Source organism: Elephas maximus, chromosome 11 (assembly GCF_024166365.1).
Source record: "Elephas maximus indicus isolate mEleMax1 chromosome 11, mEleMax1 primary haplotype, whole genome shotgun sequence".
NCBI lineage: Eukaryota > Metazoa > Chordata > Mammalia > Proboscidea > Elephantidae > Elephas > Elephas maximus.
Window position 1 is genome coordinate 55,560,839 of NC_064829.1, and position 17,210 is coordinate 55,578,048.

Consider the following 17,210-nt stretch of genomic DNA (forward strand, 5'->3'; position numbering starts at 1 on the left):
TGGAAAAGGAACATCCTAGGATCTGAAATAGTTTAGTAAATAAATCAGTTTGCTTACAGTGGTTCTTAACCTTGGCTGAGCATTCTAATCACCTGAGGACTTTTAATATAGAGGCCCATTCACCAGATATTCTTATTGGTCTGGTGTATTCCCTAAGCATCTGCAGTTTTTAAAGTTGCTCAGATGATTTCAATATAGAGCCAGGATCAAAAAATATGGCCTAGAGTCTCAAATCCTCTCTATATCGTGGGCGGCTTCATAATTATGCATCCACTTAAGGACACAGAACCTCTTATAATCTCTAGATTAGAACCTAAGAGAGTCCATATAAAATACTTTTGGCTAGAAATGCAGGACCTCTGGGCCCATAGCTGACCTGCATATCAAAAAGATCGCTAGATGAATCGTATACATATTACAGTTTAAGAAGTATTGTCCTAGAAAAAAAGATGAAAACACTTTAAGTGCCCATCAACAGATGAATGGATAATCAAATTATGGTACCTACACACAATGGAATCTACACAATGATAAAGAACAATGATGAATCCACGAAACATCTCACAACACGGGTGAATCTGGTGGGCATTATGCTGAGTGAAATAAGTCAATCACAAAAGGACAAATACTGTATGAGACCACTACTATAAAAACTCAAGAGAAGGTTTACACACAGAAAGAAACAATCTTTGGTGGTTATGAGGGAGGGGAGGGGAAATCATTAACTAGATAGGAGATGAGCATTAACTTTGGTGAAGGAAAAGACTGTACAATATAAGGGAAGTCAGCACAACTTGACCAAGGCAAAGTCACAGAAGTTTCATACAGACATTGTAACACCCTGAGGAACTGAATTACTGGGGCTGAGGGCTGGGGACCATGGTTGCAGGTGTCATTTTGGTCAACTGGCATAACAAAGTTCATAATGTTCTACATTTTACTTTGGTGAGTAGCGTCTGGGGTCTTAAAAGCTTGTGAACAGGTATCTAAGATACATCTACTGGTCCCATTCAGTCCAGAGTAAAGGAAAATAAAGAAAACCGAAGATAATGGGAAATATTAGTCTAAAGGACAAACAGACCACAAGTACCACGGCCCCCACCATGCCCGGCTACCACCACCTACCTTTCTAACAGGGATCACAATAGAGTGGGGGAAAAATGTAGAACAAAATTCAAATCCGCCCCCCCTCAAAAAAAAGACCAGACTTGCTAGTCTGACACAGACTAGAGGCACCCCCAAGACTTTGGCCCCCGGATACTCTTTTAACTCAGAACTGAAGCCACTCCTGAAGTTCACCCTTCAGCCAAAGATTAGACAGGCCTATAAAACCAACAGTAACACATGGGAGAAACTTTAAATCATGTATACGAGACTGAAAAGGCAAGAACTGCCCAAAAGCAATGACAAGAAGGCAGGAAGAGAGAATAATGGACAGATGGAAATAGGGAATTGGGGTGTGGAAGAGGAGAGTGTTGACACATTGCAACCAACGTCACAAAACAATCTGGGTATAAACTGTTGAATGCGAAACTAATTTGCTCTGTCAAATTTCACCTAAGCACAATAAAAAAAAAAAAAAAAAGCTTTGTCCTTAGTCATTATCATAAATCCATAAATCTTGGGCTTTGTCAGAGAGAAGATCATTAGAGATTAGTCCTCTGAGAAACTTGAAGAAGTACAGGTTTCTAACTTCCTCTAACTGGATCAGTCTTCTTATTGTCACCAGTGTTCACTGGAAGGCAATAAAAATGTAGAACAAAATTTAAACTCACCAAAAAAGACCAGACTTACTGGTCTGACACAAACTGAAGAAACCCCAAGAGTATGGCACCTGGACACCCTTTTAACTCAGTACTGAAGTCACTCCTGACGGTCACCCTTCAACCAAAGACTAGACAGGCCCATAAAACAAAACGAGACTAAACAGGTACACCAGCCAGGAGCAAGGACGAGACAAGGAGGGGACAGGAAAGCTGGTAATGGGGAAACCAAGGCAGAGAACGGAAGAGTATTGACATATTGTGGAGTTGGCAACTAATGCCACAAAACAGTATGTGTATTGGTTAATGAGAACTAATCTGCTCTGTAAATTTTCATCTAAAAAAATCTGTTGCCATCGAGTTGATTCTGACTCGTAGCGACTGAAAAGGACAGAGTAGAACTGCCCCATAGGGTTTCCAAGGAGCGCCTGGTGGATTCAAACTGACGGCCTTTTTGGTTAGCAGCCATAGCTCTTAATCTCTATGCCACCAGGGTTTCCTAAAGTACAATTTAAAAAAAAAAAAAACTTTTAGATCTTGAAAGTGACATAAACAAAGAAACCAATGGAGTGTAACGAACTGATGGGATACAGCAGGTAAGACTGGGTAATACAAAGAGCCCTCTGACCAAGGGGATCCCAACGCCATTAACTAAAATGGGGACTACAGGAGGAAATACATCAAACAAAAATTTCTTTGAGGCCATGTCCTGCGACCATGAACATCAAGCTACAAGCCAGTCTGTTCGTGCATTATTCTTTGAGAGCTCAAACTTTGCAGGGTCAGATTATTAAATCATTTTACAAGCTTTTGTTGAGTGCCATATATTTTAATAAAAGCGATATGATTAGTCAAAGAATCTAAAGTTCCGTCCCCACATTCATCTACACAACAATGCATCTTCAGAATGTTGGTCGGTGTTGAGAGTTGCTCAGCTTATAAATCTGATCCACAATCTTGAGACTGACACTGCACAACAACTAAAGACTTTTGAGAAGGCCTGCTATACAGAACTTATGCAATTATGTTGAATACAGAATTTCCCAAACTTATTTAAGTACCTATCTTTTTGTTTTCTCTTTCTTAATCAAAACTCAACATTTTCAGAGAAGGTGAATGAACAGTTGAAAGAAGGCAAAAGGCCTCTAATTTGTTCAACTCTTTGCTCTGCTTTTAATTCTATAATCCCGGAAAATCATTTAACTTCTAAGAGCCTCAGAGTTCTCTTACGATGGATCATGTAAGAATGCAACTTTAAAGTCATATAAAATGCTAAATTATTAACACCAACAATGACTGTACTTGTAATTATAAAAGCATATACTACAAGTTTTCTTTTCTCTTACATTTCTTAGCTTCATTTGTTCTATAAAAATGTGTATACTTTAAATTTTTTCTATTTTTCTAAATGGCAAGGCTAATAGTGCTTTCCAGAATTGCTTTCAGGTTTCTACTGGTTTTTTTGGTTAGGGTGACTAACACCTGCACTTTGCCCACAACAGTCTGTTTATGCCTCTTATCCCATCACAATTATTAGTAATATCTTTCACTCCCAAATATGCCCCGATTTGGATGACAAATTTTATGGTCACCCTATCTCTGGGTGACTTCACAAATTCCGTTTTATATTGCTATATTTGGAAAGGAGCCCTGGTGGTGCAGTGGTTAAAAAAGCAGCCACTAATACAGAACATTACTAAAATGCCAAAGAGAAACAAGATAACTGAGAGCTAATAAAAATCCAACACCTATGCTCTTCTAAACACCACCAAAAGAGTAAAAACACCACCTACGGACTGGAAAAAAATTTTCAGCTATGACATCTCTGACCAGCACCTGATCTCTAAAATCTACATGATTCTGCTAAAACTCAACCACAAAAAGACAAACAACCCAATTAAAAAATGGGCAAAGGATATGAATAGACACTTCACTAAAGAAGACATCCAGGCATCTAACAGATACATCAGGAAATGCTCTCGATCATTAGCCATTAAAAAAAAAAAATCAAAACTACAATGAGATTCCATCTCACTCCAACAAGGCTGGTATTAATCCAAAAAACACAAAATAATAAATTTTGGAGAGGCTGTGGAGAGACTGGAACACTTATACACTGCCGATGGGAATGTAAAATGGTACAACCACTTTGGAAATCAATTTGGCGCTTCCTTAAAAAGCTAGAAAATAGAACTACCATATGACCCAGCAATCCCACTCCCGGGAATATATCCTAGAGAAATAAGAGCCTTTACACGAACAGATACATGCACACCCATGTTTACTGCTGCACTGTTTACAACTGCAAAAAGATGGAAGCAACCAAGGTGCCCATCAACGGATGAATGGATAAAGAAATTATGGTATACTCACACAATGGGATACTACGCATCGATAAAGAACAGTGAGGAATCTATGAAACATTTCATAACATGGAGGAACCTGGAAGGCATTATGCTGAGTAAAATTAGTCAGATGCAAAAGGACAAATGTTACATAAGACCACTATTATAAGATCTTGAGAAATAGTTTAAACTGAGAAGAACACATTCTTTTGTGGTTACGAGAAGGGGGAGGGAGAGAGGGTGGGAGAGATATTTACTAATTAGATAGTAGATAAGAACTACTTTAGGTGAAGGGAAGGACAACACTCAACACAGGGGAGGTCAGCACAAATGGACTAAACCAAAAGCAGTTTCCTGAATAAACTGAATGCTTCTAAGGTTAGCGAAGCAGGGGCAGGGGTTTGGGGACCATGCTTTCAGGGGACATCTACGTCAACTGGCATAATAAATTCTATTAACATTTTGCATCCCACTTTGGAGAGTGGCGTCTGGGGTCTTAAATGCTAGCAAGCAGCCATCTAAGATGCATCAATGAGTCTCAACCCACCTGGATCAAAGGAGAATGAAGAACACCAAGGACACAAGGTAATAAAGAGCCCAAGAGACAGAAAGGGCTACAGGAACCGGAGACTACATCATCCTGAGACCAGAAGAACTAGACAGTGACCGGCCACAACCAATGATTGCCCTGACAGGGAACACAGCAGAGGACCCCTGAGGGAGCTGGGGGAACAGTAGGATGCAGGCCCCAAATTCTCATAAAAAGACCAGACTTATTGGTCTGACTGAGACTAGAAGGACCCTGGTGGTCATGGCCCCCAGACCTTCTATTGGCTCAGGACAGGAACCATTCCAGAGGCCAGCTCATCAGACATGAATTGGACTGGACAATGGGTAGGAGAGGGATGCTGGTGAGAAGTAAGCTACTTGGATCAGGTGGACACTTGAGACTATGTTGGCACCTCCTGCCTGGAGGGGAGATGGGAGGGTAGAGGGGCTTAGAAGCTGGCAAAATGGACATGAAAAGAGAGTGCAGAAGGAGGGAGCAGGCTGTCTCACTGGGGGGAGAGTAATTGGGAGTATGTAGCAAGGTGTATATAAGTTTTTATGTGAGAGACTGACTTGATTTATAAAATTTCACTTAAAGCACAATAAAAATTATTTTTAAAAAAGCAGCCACTAACCAAAAGGTCAGCAATTCGAATCCACCAGCCACTCCTTGGAAACCCTATGAGGTAGTTTTACTCTGTCTTATAGGGTTGCTATGAGTCAGAGTCAATGGCAATGGGTTTTGGGGGTTTGTTGGTTATACTTCGAATACGATTTTCACTTAAAAAAAAAAAACCATTACCAAATGTGTCAAAAAGTAATTGAAAAGATACTCTAAGATTTATTAAAAGGGTAAATATTTTTCCTAATACACAGTATGCATTAAATATGTGGTTAACATTAGTCAAAGTATACTACCCTTACTTAAGAAGAAACAGTCCACACTCATGGAGAAGTATATTCCGAACATTCCTCTTACCTGGAAATGCATATTTCTCTAACTTGTTGAGGTGTCAGAGCAAAAATAAAGAACTTCTCTTGAAATCGCTGAATACTGCTTTGAACTGAAGGGAAAAAACGAAAGATAGAATTTTAATAAAAATCCAAGGATGTAAGTGTTTGCAATAACCAGGCACATCTGATAAAGAGCCAAATTTTGGAATCATAAGAACAAAATCACTCCTAAGTGTTTTAATTTTAAGCACTTATTATTCTTTATTCTAAGACACTATAACATAGTCAAAATATAACAAAATCCTTCAAAATCACATTTCATCCTTTACTACATATAGTATCACCTACTGAAAAATCTGAGGAAGTCAAAAATTCTTCCCAGGAGAACTCTATCTATCCAAGGATCCGAGTTTTTTGTTGTTGTTTCTTTGTTCTGTTTTGGTTTGGGCGCTTTATATCCAATTACACAGAACATCCATAAAAAAGAAAAATTAAAACTTCAAAACTTTTAAGTTGATAGAGTTATTAAGATACATAGTAAGCTGCATATAAAAGTTTACCTAGTTAAAAAAGATTACTTAGTAAAGTCACCCTTCTTACTTACCTGCAAAGAACTGAAACTAATCCTGCTACATTATTATTCAATGATGTTCTAGTGCCCATTAAAACAAACAGAACAGAATTTAAAAGCTAAGACAGAGGCCTCAAGTCTTCTACCCTTCAACAAGTACTGCAACACCACTCAAGAAAAATCAGAACAGCCCTCATGTGTTATTGCCCAGCTTTCCTGCAGGCATGTGGATGCCCGTTGAATATCCAACGTCAGAGGGCTTTGACCCATAAGTCACACCACATCAAGAAAAATACTCAACTTCCGGAGTAAAACACTCTTCTCTTTAAGAATAGGCAGTTTATTACAGCAATTATGCTCCTACAAATCATGTCATAAAGTAGTTCATATTTTCTCAGAAAAATTTTTTTAAAAAGGGCAGAAAGGGATGCTGTTTATGATAAAAAAAATTTTTTTTTTTATGACAGAAGTCTTCAAAATTAAAACCATATGTCATAAACACGCTGTAAGGCATAAACACAAAAACATATCTACAGTAGTAAGTCCCTCCATTTCTTCAATTCTGATTCACTCCGCAACCTTTTCTTTACTGTGCAGGTCCCACTTTCCACTCTCTATTTAATATAGGAAGAAAACAAGTGTCAAAATAGTTTGTATAGTATGACTGATCCTAATGGGAAAATGAAAGAGCTGACATCTGCTTCAAACTATAACCATGTAGCTGGTATCAACCTAGGAGTCCCTGGGTGGCACAAACGGTTAAACGCTCGACTACTAATCAGAATGTTGGTAGTTCACACCCACCGAGAGATGCCTCAGGATAAACACCTGGCAATCTGTTTCCAAAAGGTCACAGCCTTGAAAATCTTACAGAGCACAGTTCCAGTTTGCAACACAGGTGGTCGCCAGGAGCCAGAATCGACTCAATGGCAGCTGGTTAGGTTTTCTGGTTGGTATCAACCTTGACATCCCATCCTAAACAACCATAACACTAGACAAAATATATGAGGCGCAGGTGATGAGGCAAAACAGGCAGTGCAAACCTGCAACTCCTGAGAAAAGGGAAACCGCATGAAGGGAGCTCCACAATCACCCCAGTTTTCCACCTGCAACAATTTCCCAAATTCATCACCGTGAGCTAGAGTCCAAGCACAGCACAGCAGTCCCACAGAGCTGAGAAGGCAGAGAACAGAGTTCAGGATATGTGAAGTGGCTAGAACCTGCAAGTGAAGGTACCAGGTAAGGAATAAGCTATGGAGGGGACACATCAGAACTCAGTCTGAGGGTCCACATCCAAGACCCTCGCTGAGGGCTAGGCTGCACATGTACATGCAGAGATTGCCTGAAGGCTAACAAAGAATGGCTGTTACAGGTTTGAGAACAAAGCAGAAATATCAGAGGTTGGGCAATGCTGGGGAACACTAGCCTGGCCACAGTGGACAAGTCTCATTGTTGTTGTTAGCTACCATAAACCAAAAAGAAACAAACCTGTTGCCACTGAGCCAATTCTGACTCAAAGCGACCCTGTAGGACACAGCAGAAGTGCCCCATAGGGTTTCCGAGGAGTACCTGGTGGATTCAAACTGTCGCCCTTTTGGTTATCAGCTATAGCTCTTAACAATTATACCACCTGCTTTAAACTCCTGCCTCAGAAGATAAGCCTGGTGATCTGTTTCCAAAAGGTAGGTCACAGCCTTGAAAACCCTATGGAGCACAGTCCAAGGTCAACCCAGATAAGATCCTTAAGAAAACTGAGACCCATCACATTAAACGGGTTTAGAAAATACTTTTGAGCTTTCCACTGACATCCCTAATAACGGGTAAAACCAAGTCTATACAAGTTTAAGGAAATCAGATGGTAACTGAACTGTCCAATTGGGATGGGAATGGGGCTACACCCTCAGAGGAAGATAATCGAATCCATAATCTCTACACTGTATTACCACAATAGTTGTCTCAGTCATCCTAGTGCTACTACAACAGTAATACCACAAGTGGATAGCTTCAACAAGGAGAAATTTACTTTCTCACAGTCTAGTAGGCTAGAAGTACAAATTCAGGGCATCAGCTCCTGGGGAAGGTTTTCTCTGTCGGCTGTGAAGGAAGGTCTTTCTTGTCAATCTTCCCCTGGACTAGGAGATTCCCTGCGCAGGAACCCCGGGTCTAAAGGACACGCTCTGCTCCCAGTGCTTCTTTCTTGGTGGTATGAGGTCCCTCTGTCTCTCTGCTCCCTTCTCTCTTTCATATCTCAAGAGATTGCCTCAAGATACAATCCAATCTTGTAGACTGAGTCCTGCCTCACTAACACAACTGCTGCCCATCCTCCCTCATTGCCCCCCATCCTCCCTTATTAACATCATAGAGGCAGGATTTACAATATATAGGAAGCTCACACAATACTAGGAATCATGGCCCAGCCAAACTGATTCACACATTTTTGGGGGCACATAATTCAATCCATAACACTAGTACGCAATAAAAAATTACTAAATATGCAAAGGAGGAGGAAAATGTGATCCATAGTAAAGATAAAAAGCCATTAAGGGAAAATGACCCTGAGATGGCTCAGGTGTTGGACTTAGCAAAGACTTTACAGCAGGTACCATAAACATTCCAATGAATGTGTTCAGAGAATTTAAGAGAAATATGGTCTTAATGAGATAACAGAGTATCAGCAGAAAAATGGAAACTACACAAAAGAAATGGAAATTCTACAACTGAAAAGTACAATAACTGAAATAAAAATTCACTGGACAAAATTAACTAAGAATAAGTAAGTGCCAGTAAAGACAGATCAACAGACCAGACTTATTGGCCTGATAGAGACTGGTAGAACCCCCAAGACTAAGACCCTTAGGCACACGCCAGACCTGGAACAGAACCTACTCCTGGATATCACCTTTCAGCCAAACAACAGACAGGTCTATGAGGTGAACAATAATACCTGTGAGGAACATGCCCTTCAGAACAATCAACCATATGAGACCAAAAGGGCAACATATGCCCCAAAACAAAGTTCAGAAAGTAGAAGGGGTAGGAAAGATGGGTGAATGGAAACGGGGAACCCAGGGAAAGTAGGTAGAGTGCTGTCACATAATTTGTTGAATGGGAAACTAATTTGCTCTGTAAACTTTCACCCAAATCACAATAAAATGTTAAAAAAAAAAAAAGTTAGACTGATAGAAAATTTCCAATCAGAAAAACAAGAAGAAAAATGAACAAGGCCTTAAGACTGCAGGACAATAGCAAAAGGTCTAACATAGGCACAAATGGAGTCCCAGAAAGAGAGTAAAAATGAGGCAGGGAAAAGAAAATAAAACCTTGCAGAAATAATGACGGAATAATCCAAAACTTTGATAACCCGCTGCCATCGAGTCGATTCCTACTCATAGTGACCTGGGGGGAAAAAAGGCTTACCAATGAAACTCTAAACGGGATAAATACAAAGAAAACTACCTAGTCACATCATAATCAAACTACTGAGATACTGATAGAACAAAATCTTGCGAGCAACCAAGAGCAAAACAACACTTTACCTATAAAAAGGGAATGACAATATGAATAAAAGCTAACTTTTTTTTTCTCATTAGAAACAATGCAGGCCAAAAGACAGTGCAATGACACTTTAAGTGGTGAAAGAAAAAACCTGTCAACTGAATTTCAATACTCTTCATAAACAGGATGAAACAATGACTTTTCAGATAAACAGACACTTTATAAGAAATGTAAAGGAAATCATCGAGGCTAAAAAAATATTACACTTAATTCAACCCCAGATCTTCAGAACTGAAAAGCACTACAAACAGTAAATAAGTGATCAATGTAAAATAATATGCTATTTTTCTTTTTATGATTTCCTTAAAAAGATAACTCTTCAAAGCAAAAACAGTATTGAACAACAGGATTTATAATGGAAATAAAAGACACAACAACAAGAATGGAAGGTGAAAGATAAAATTATTGGTTCAACAGCTACGTTTTTTCCTTCATTCTGATAAGCTTCATTAATACAAATAGCTCTACAGACAGATGCACTCATAGTGTGCCAAAGATGTCAGGTATCTACACCTGCAAAGCTGGGCACAAGACGCTCGGTGAATCCACCAGGGTAAATGGCAGTATCTGAAACCCTGTATGGATGAATGGAGTCAATCCACCCAGAAAAGCTCCCATGAACCATGGGCGTTAACATTTGAAACTGTAATACTTCTACAGTCAGCATATGCAATGTATACATAAAAGTTATAGGACTTGCATCTTAATGTCAGTAGTTTGTAACAGAACAGATACACATCTTTGCTATACTTTTTACTTTTCTGACCTATTTTTGGCTTTATCACTTACTGCTAAATTTTCAGCTCAGAATATGATCTCAAATAACCATCCTGTTTCTAAAAGAAAACAGATTTGCTTTATCACTCTACAGTATAACTGAACTCCAGGAATTTACAGCAACAAAAGGTAGTGCATATATTAGTAAAATCTAATTTGTACTGATGCTTACTGACAGATTTTAGATAAGTCAATTCTATAACAGAACACAAAGCCAAATGCACACTAAACATGGCATTAAGTCTATTAGTTAGATCGTCATTGTAATACAGATCATGAGAAAGAATGGCAGAATGTAGAGGCATCCAGGTTGACAGTTTATTTTCTCCCCATAATGTCCAAAACTCCAAAACCAATTATGCAGATTCCATATTTTTATGTTAACAACAGTAAATGAAAGGAAAAAGGTCTTGATTCAAGGAAATGAGTCAGATACACATTTTATTCAAATTCTTTCCTTTTTCAACAATACTTCATATGTAGATTCTGTTTTCTAAAGATGGCCACAACAGTACCTCCATTCACACAGAAGCAATCTCAGTTCTAAGCTAGAAGAAGCTTGAAAGGATGTAAATTAACACTTTTGAATTAGACTTCAGTCAAGGTTGCCAATATTTTTTCTAAACTGCATATTTAAAACATTTGGCATTAATGCCTCAATTTTATAATATTAACAATAAATCATTAGTCAACAGTTGAAAGCTTCTTGCTTTATTCACTCTCTTCTTAAAAAAAAAAAAATTTTTTTTTTTTTTTTAAAAGAAACTGATTTTTCTAACACTTACCTAAACTTGTGGGCTTGATGAGAACATCAAGGACATCATAAAAGGGCAGGTTTTTTAATTGCACGTCAGGATGGACAGGAGGGATTGGGGGAGATGGCTGCTGCATCTCAAACGTAGGCTTAGTATCTTGAAGCAGCACAGAACCAACAGGAGAGGATGGTGAGTGAGGTGTAACTGAAGTGGAAGGCAATGAACGAATTCCAGCCACGGCCAAGTCCGGTTCTACAGGTGATGAGCTACCATCCAAATTGAAAACTGATGATTTTATTGTGGATAAATCAGAAAGTCCTTCAAGAGTCCGCGGGTATCGGCGTCTATACAATTCTCTGATTTTAATCTGAACCGCAGGGCTGCAGCCACTCTTCAGTAAATGCAGCGCCCTCATCAGGAGGTCATGCTTGCGTCCACTTTTATTCCGTCCAGCAAAGCCTAGTAACACTTGTAGTTCAGAAACCCTAAAGCTAGAAACCATATTCTAAAAGAAAAGAAAAAAAAGGGCATAAGCCAGTAGTCACCTTTAAGCATAGAAAAATCCTAACTCACTGAATCATAAACATAAAAACAGTCGAAATGACAAATGCTTTGTTTTATATATACATATATATACAGCCACAATAAAATTAAAAAAATATATACCATAAAATCTCACTTTTCCAGCATTCTATAAACAGGCATGTGCTAGTAACCAGCATTTTAACTATTCATAAGACCACCCTGCCCCTCAAAAATGACATTTATTTTTATAAGTTACAGTGTTAATTATATTTTGTTGTATTTTTAATTTTGGTTTTTTTTACAGTCTATTGGTTTCTATTAACCACCTCATCATCTGATTATGCTCAAGTGTAAGCTCATAACCCATGCTTGCTTTATGACTGTGAAATCTCTGTGAACGATGAAGACATCTTGACTTTCAAAGCTGAGCCCTACCAATACTCAATATAATGTTTATTACAAAAATACCACCATTAACCAAATAAGATTTTTTACGCCACATGCGTAACTTCTGATGCCGACTAAGCTACCAAAATCAAGGTAGAATTTTGATCTAAAATCCAAAAAACTTTCACTCCAACTAGAACATCAAAGAACAGACAACATAACAACAGGATATTTTAAAATATTAAAGCTAAAAATCATGTACGTCTTATTTAGCAGTCAAGCAAACTTTTAAAACAACTGAAATTCCCAGCTAAGTATACACAAGGGAAAAAGACCTTGGAAGAGCAGGGAAATGAGTGGTCATAAATCTTAAAGGGCAAGATCCCCTCCAAGCCACTCTACTGACTTATAGAGTATCAAACTAAGGTTACTACCAGTTCTTGTTTCACATTTCACCTTCCATTTATTCAATAAAACCTAATAAATACTTATACACACTTGGTGCCTCATAACCCCCCTACGTGGTGACTGTCAGTCAACTCAGAATTAGGAAGTAAACCATACTCGGGTCAGATTTACCTGTACTGCCACACAAGCACCTTTTATTAAGTGCGAAGAATAAGGCCTGCAACTGACCCAAAGCATTTTCAGGCAAACCAATGCTAAGGAAACCAATCGAGGCAGCTCCAGAATTTTCCTTCCCTTCCTGCTACTACATCTTGGGGTTTCCCTGTCCCTCCTCAGTGCTGCACACCCACAGCTGCCTAGGAATCCATCTTGCCAACACATGGCAGCGCCTGCAGCTGGTACTGCCTCATGATAATTCTTCTGTTTTGCAATTTTGTCTTAACAATAGTCTAGAAGCAATTGTTCATTGCCTTTTAAATAGATGTCGAGACTAATACTTGATAGTTTTCTAAAATGTAAACAAACTTAAATACGCCGAAGTAATCTGCATATACACTGTACTGTAATTCTATTCCAGTCACTCTATTTTGTATATCTTCATGTTTCATAATGTACAAGTCAGAAAAAATGAAGTTGTGACGCTAGCAGTCATTTTATACTCTGAATCAGCTCAGCCTGATAATGTGAGCTACAACATATTTAATCCTAAATGTTCCAGTAGCCACATTAAAACAAATTTTAAATTAATTTTAACAATATATTTTAACTTAAATAAAAAATTTCATCAGGTAACTAATAGTTTTCAAAGGTCAATGGCTGTGTGTGTGTTGAGTCTCAGATGTCCAGAGTGCATTTTATATGTAGAGTACATTTCAATTCAAACCAACCACATTTCAAGTGCTTGAGCCACATGTGGCTACCACACCGGACAACGCAGCTCTAAATCATACTCTAATAGCAACACGTATCACAATCCCATGGTCATTATATTCTAACGTGCTTCATTTCCTCCATGTGTAAGATGAAGATATTATTTTTATTGATCTTAACTGTATGCTATAGGGTCACTATAGGGTCGCTATGAGTAGGAATCGAATCGACTGCACTGGGTTTGGTTTTTTGGTTTTTTAACCGTATACTGTAGGCAACAACGATGGTAAAGTTTTTTTTTTTTTTCTTTTGGCCTATCTCATGACACACCAGTTACAGCTACTCTATCACTCAAGTTCTTATGCAAAAAAAGGACTGATAACTTTTTCAGTAACTGTCTTCTCGAGTAAGGGGATGCAATGCCTTATTCCCAAAGTCCTCGATCATAATACATACTTCGATTTGAGATTTGCTTATATTACAGTAGTATGAGTAACGCTATCATGGAAAACACTAATACCTGACTAGTTCAGGATTCTCTAGCTTGCTTCCCTCCTTACACTTATTTTCAGGTATTTTTTCATTTTAAGGAAACATGTTTTTAAAAAAAAAAAAAAAACATGTTTTAAAGAAATGATAAAATAGAGCACAAAGTCACCCTACCAAATTCCTTCTCAAAAAGGAATTTCTGGAAGGCCTCATACCATATACTTGTAATGGTAACATTATCAGGCAAAAGATGCTAATGAAATTAGCTCTCTTAGTTGTTGTAAATATACAAACAAAAAGGAGGAAAGAGATAAGGACTTAGAACTACGAATTCAGAAGCAAAAGAGAAATTCCCAAGGGAAACAGCAGATGAGTTTGTCTTTGCACTACCAAATGCTGCAAAGATTAAAGTACTGCCAGACACAGGCCCAAATATAATAGTTTTGACAGTCAATGGGGCCTTTTAGAAAACATCTCACCCGTAACCAGTAGTTGTAGGCCAAGTTGTGGCAGCAAGACTCAGAACCTTGAGAAAGTTATTTCATCCCTCTGGTCATCAATGTCTATTTAAAAAAAAAAAAAAAACTCACCTTTATTTAGCACTTACTGTTAAGATATTCTTTAAAGAGCTTACTAAGTCAAATTTTATGAATATGTTTTCCTGTCAAAGTTTGTTGGATCTCATTTCTTCTAAAGGTGATGCCTTTTTTTTTTTTTTTAATTCAGTCTTCAATCAAGTCAAGTTAGTGGTTACAGTGAGTAGAAAGGGTCATGAGTGTCCTCTCAGGTAAGATTAGCCTGCTATGAATACTCCAAAAAATGGATTTCAGCTCTTGTTCGCCAACAAGCTCTGAAGCTCTACATCTTTAGTCTTATTTTTTCAAGTGGATATTTTCCACTCCACCCCGCTGTCTCTCAAAAACTTCCACAGTTTTCTCTCTAACACTTTGGTTACAATTTTTACATATTCTACAAAAAGGAACGTCTCAATAAGAGATTACCAACTGACTTGAAGGAAACTCTGACTACACTGAAATATGTTGGCATGATTAATTTAAAAAAAGAAGTCTAAATAATTTGGATTTTAAAAGAAAATCTGGTATAAATTAAGACTAGGACTTTTAATCAACTGTGTTTATCAAACTTAACACAAAATTATAAAAACGTAAAAAGCCGGGACATTACATGATTGAAACATTCCATACAGAAGTGAAGGCAAGTTGAAACAAAAGTTTAGGGAAAGAAGTCACCAAATATGTGAGAAATCATTTTAATTCTCCTGGAATCCACATTTCTGGGTCCATGGAGTTGGGGTAACCCACCAGGCCAATTGCCCTATTGAACCTTCGGCATTTAAGGAACTGTTTTCCTAAAGTCACCTTGAAGTCAAACAATAGCCTAGTAAGCAGCTTAGTGGAGAAAGTTTTGCCTCAGGCACTGGGCCCTTCTGGAGAATTATCTAGGTGCAGTCAGTTTCAAGAGGCAGAAATTCCCAGGTCTAACTGGAAGCTGTGTTTTAGGATATGTGGCATGTCCTTAATGACTGTTTTTTACAATTGACTGGCCCTGAAGCCCTGTACAAGCTCTGAGATAACAATATGAAAGGAATTTACAATCACCCTCAGGAGACTACCCTGGTGGACCCGCATACGTAACCTGTTTTCATCATCCCCTCTTCAGAGCTCCTTCCTGATACCTTTGGGTTGATGCTGCCTGATTTGAATCATATCTACTCATGATAAATACATTCTGTTACACTAATTTTTGATGTTTCTCTGTGCATTTAGGTTTTTGACATAAGTAGATATGAATATTATATGTATTCACCAATGAGTTAAAATAGTTCCATAAGACTGCTCTTCAACTATTAAACATAAGATGGAAATGGCCAAAAATAAGCTGGAATTTGGGAAAACTCTAATAGGTTAGAAGTCATGGTAAAGATCTAAACAAATTTTGTAGATACTCCATCTGCTATGATATATATAATTAAGAGGAGGAGCTGCTAAGGGAAACTGAAAAATGATATTAATATTGCTTATTCCAACTACAGTATTAAAACAACATTATAAGCACGAATAGATAATGAAAAACCACCAGACATACATACGATCATAATAATAAGTCAAGAGTGGCCAAGCTGACGTCATAAGAGAAACTACATGGCAAATTCAAAGACTACCCCAATTCCTAACTACTACCCATTTCAGAGACCCTGCATTCCTATGAAATCACGTATTCCTCAACATTAAACCCCCTTTAACTTAGTGATCTTAAGTGGATCTCTTCCTTACAATGCATTAAAAATAACTCCTAGGAAACAAAATATAATATATATATAAAATGAAATATCACTCAACCATAAAGAGATGTGAAGCTCTGATACACGCTAAAGCATGGGTGAACCTTTGAAACATCACGCTGAATAAACTAAGTCAGACGCAAAAGGACACGATCAACAGATGCAGAAAACGCACTTCACAAAATCTAACAACCATTCATAATTAAAAACTCTCAGCCAACTAGGAACAGAGAAGACCATCAACTTGATAAACAACATCTACAAAAAACCTTCAGCTAATATCACACATAATTGTGAGGAAACAAGTTTTCTACTAAGCTAAGGAACAAGACAATGATGTCCCCTCTCACCACTTCTATTCGCCATTATAGTGGAAGTTCTAGCTAATGCAATAAGACAAAAAAGGAAACATAAGGTATACAGGTTGAGACGGAAGAGAAAACTGTCTTTGCTTGTAGACAGCATGACAGGTTACACAGAAAAAGCCCAAAGAATCAACAAAAAAATTTCTGGAACTAGAAAGCAATGTAGCAAGGTTGTAGGCTGCAAGGTTAATATACAAAAATTAACTGTTTTCCAGTATACCAGTAATAAACAATTGGAATTTAAAATACACCACCACTTACACTAGCATGAAAAAACACTAATGTATACACTTAACAAAATATGTACAAGATTTTTATGAGGAAAACCACAAACTCTAATGAAAGAAATTAAACCGCTAGATAAATAAGAGATAAAGTCCATGTTCATGGATAGGCAGACAGAATATTGTCAAGATGTCAGTTTTTCCCAATTTGATCTATAGATTCAATGAAATCCCAATCTAAATGCCATCAAAGTTATTTTGTGGATATTGGAGAATTAATTTTAAAGTTTATACGGAAAGGCCAAAGATTCAGAATAACCAACCCAATACTCAAAAAGAACAAAGTTGGAGGAGGACTGACACTAACCAAC

At 37.9% G+C, this 17,210-nt stretch overlaps 1 protein-coding gene across 16 annotated transcripts in view; it reads right to left on the bottom strand.

The window, feature by feature from the left end:
* Window positions 1-17,210, bottom strand: part of PIAS2 (protein inhibitor of activated STAT 2) — a 117,309-nt gene that overhangs the window by 75,330 nt on the left and 24,769 nt on the right. For 15 of the 16 annotated variants that reach the window (XR_007519364.1, XR_007519365.1, XR_007519363.1 and 12 more), the window contains exons 2-3: window positions 11,300-11,774; window positions 5,637-5,721 (exon numbers count right to left, since the gene is read on the bottom strand). Coding sequence is in view for 13 of the 16 variants with exons in the window: in XM_049901718.1 (XP_049757675.1) it covers window positions 5,637-5,721; window positions 11,300-11,774 (560 nt within the window). In the remaining 3 variants the exon portion in view is untranslated. Of the gene's footprint in view, window positions 1-5,636; window positions 5,722-11,299; window positions 11,775-14,427; window positions 15,012-17,210 lie in introns of those variants that run through there. The other variant, XM_049901709.1, reaches the window with a different exon arrangement.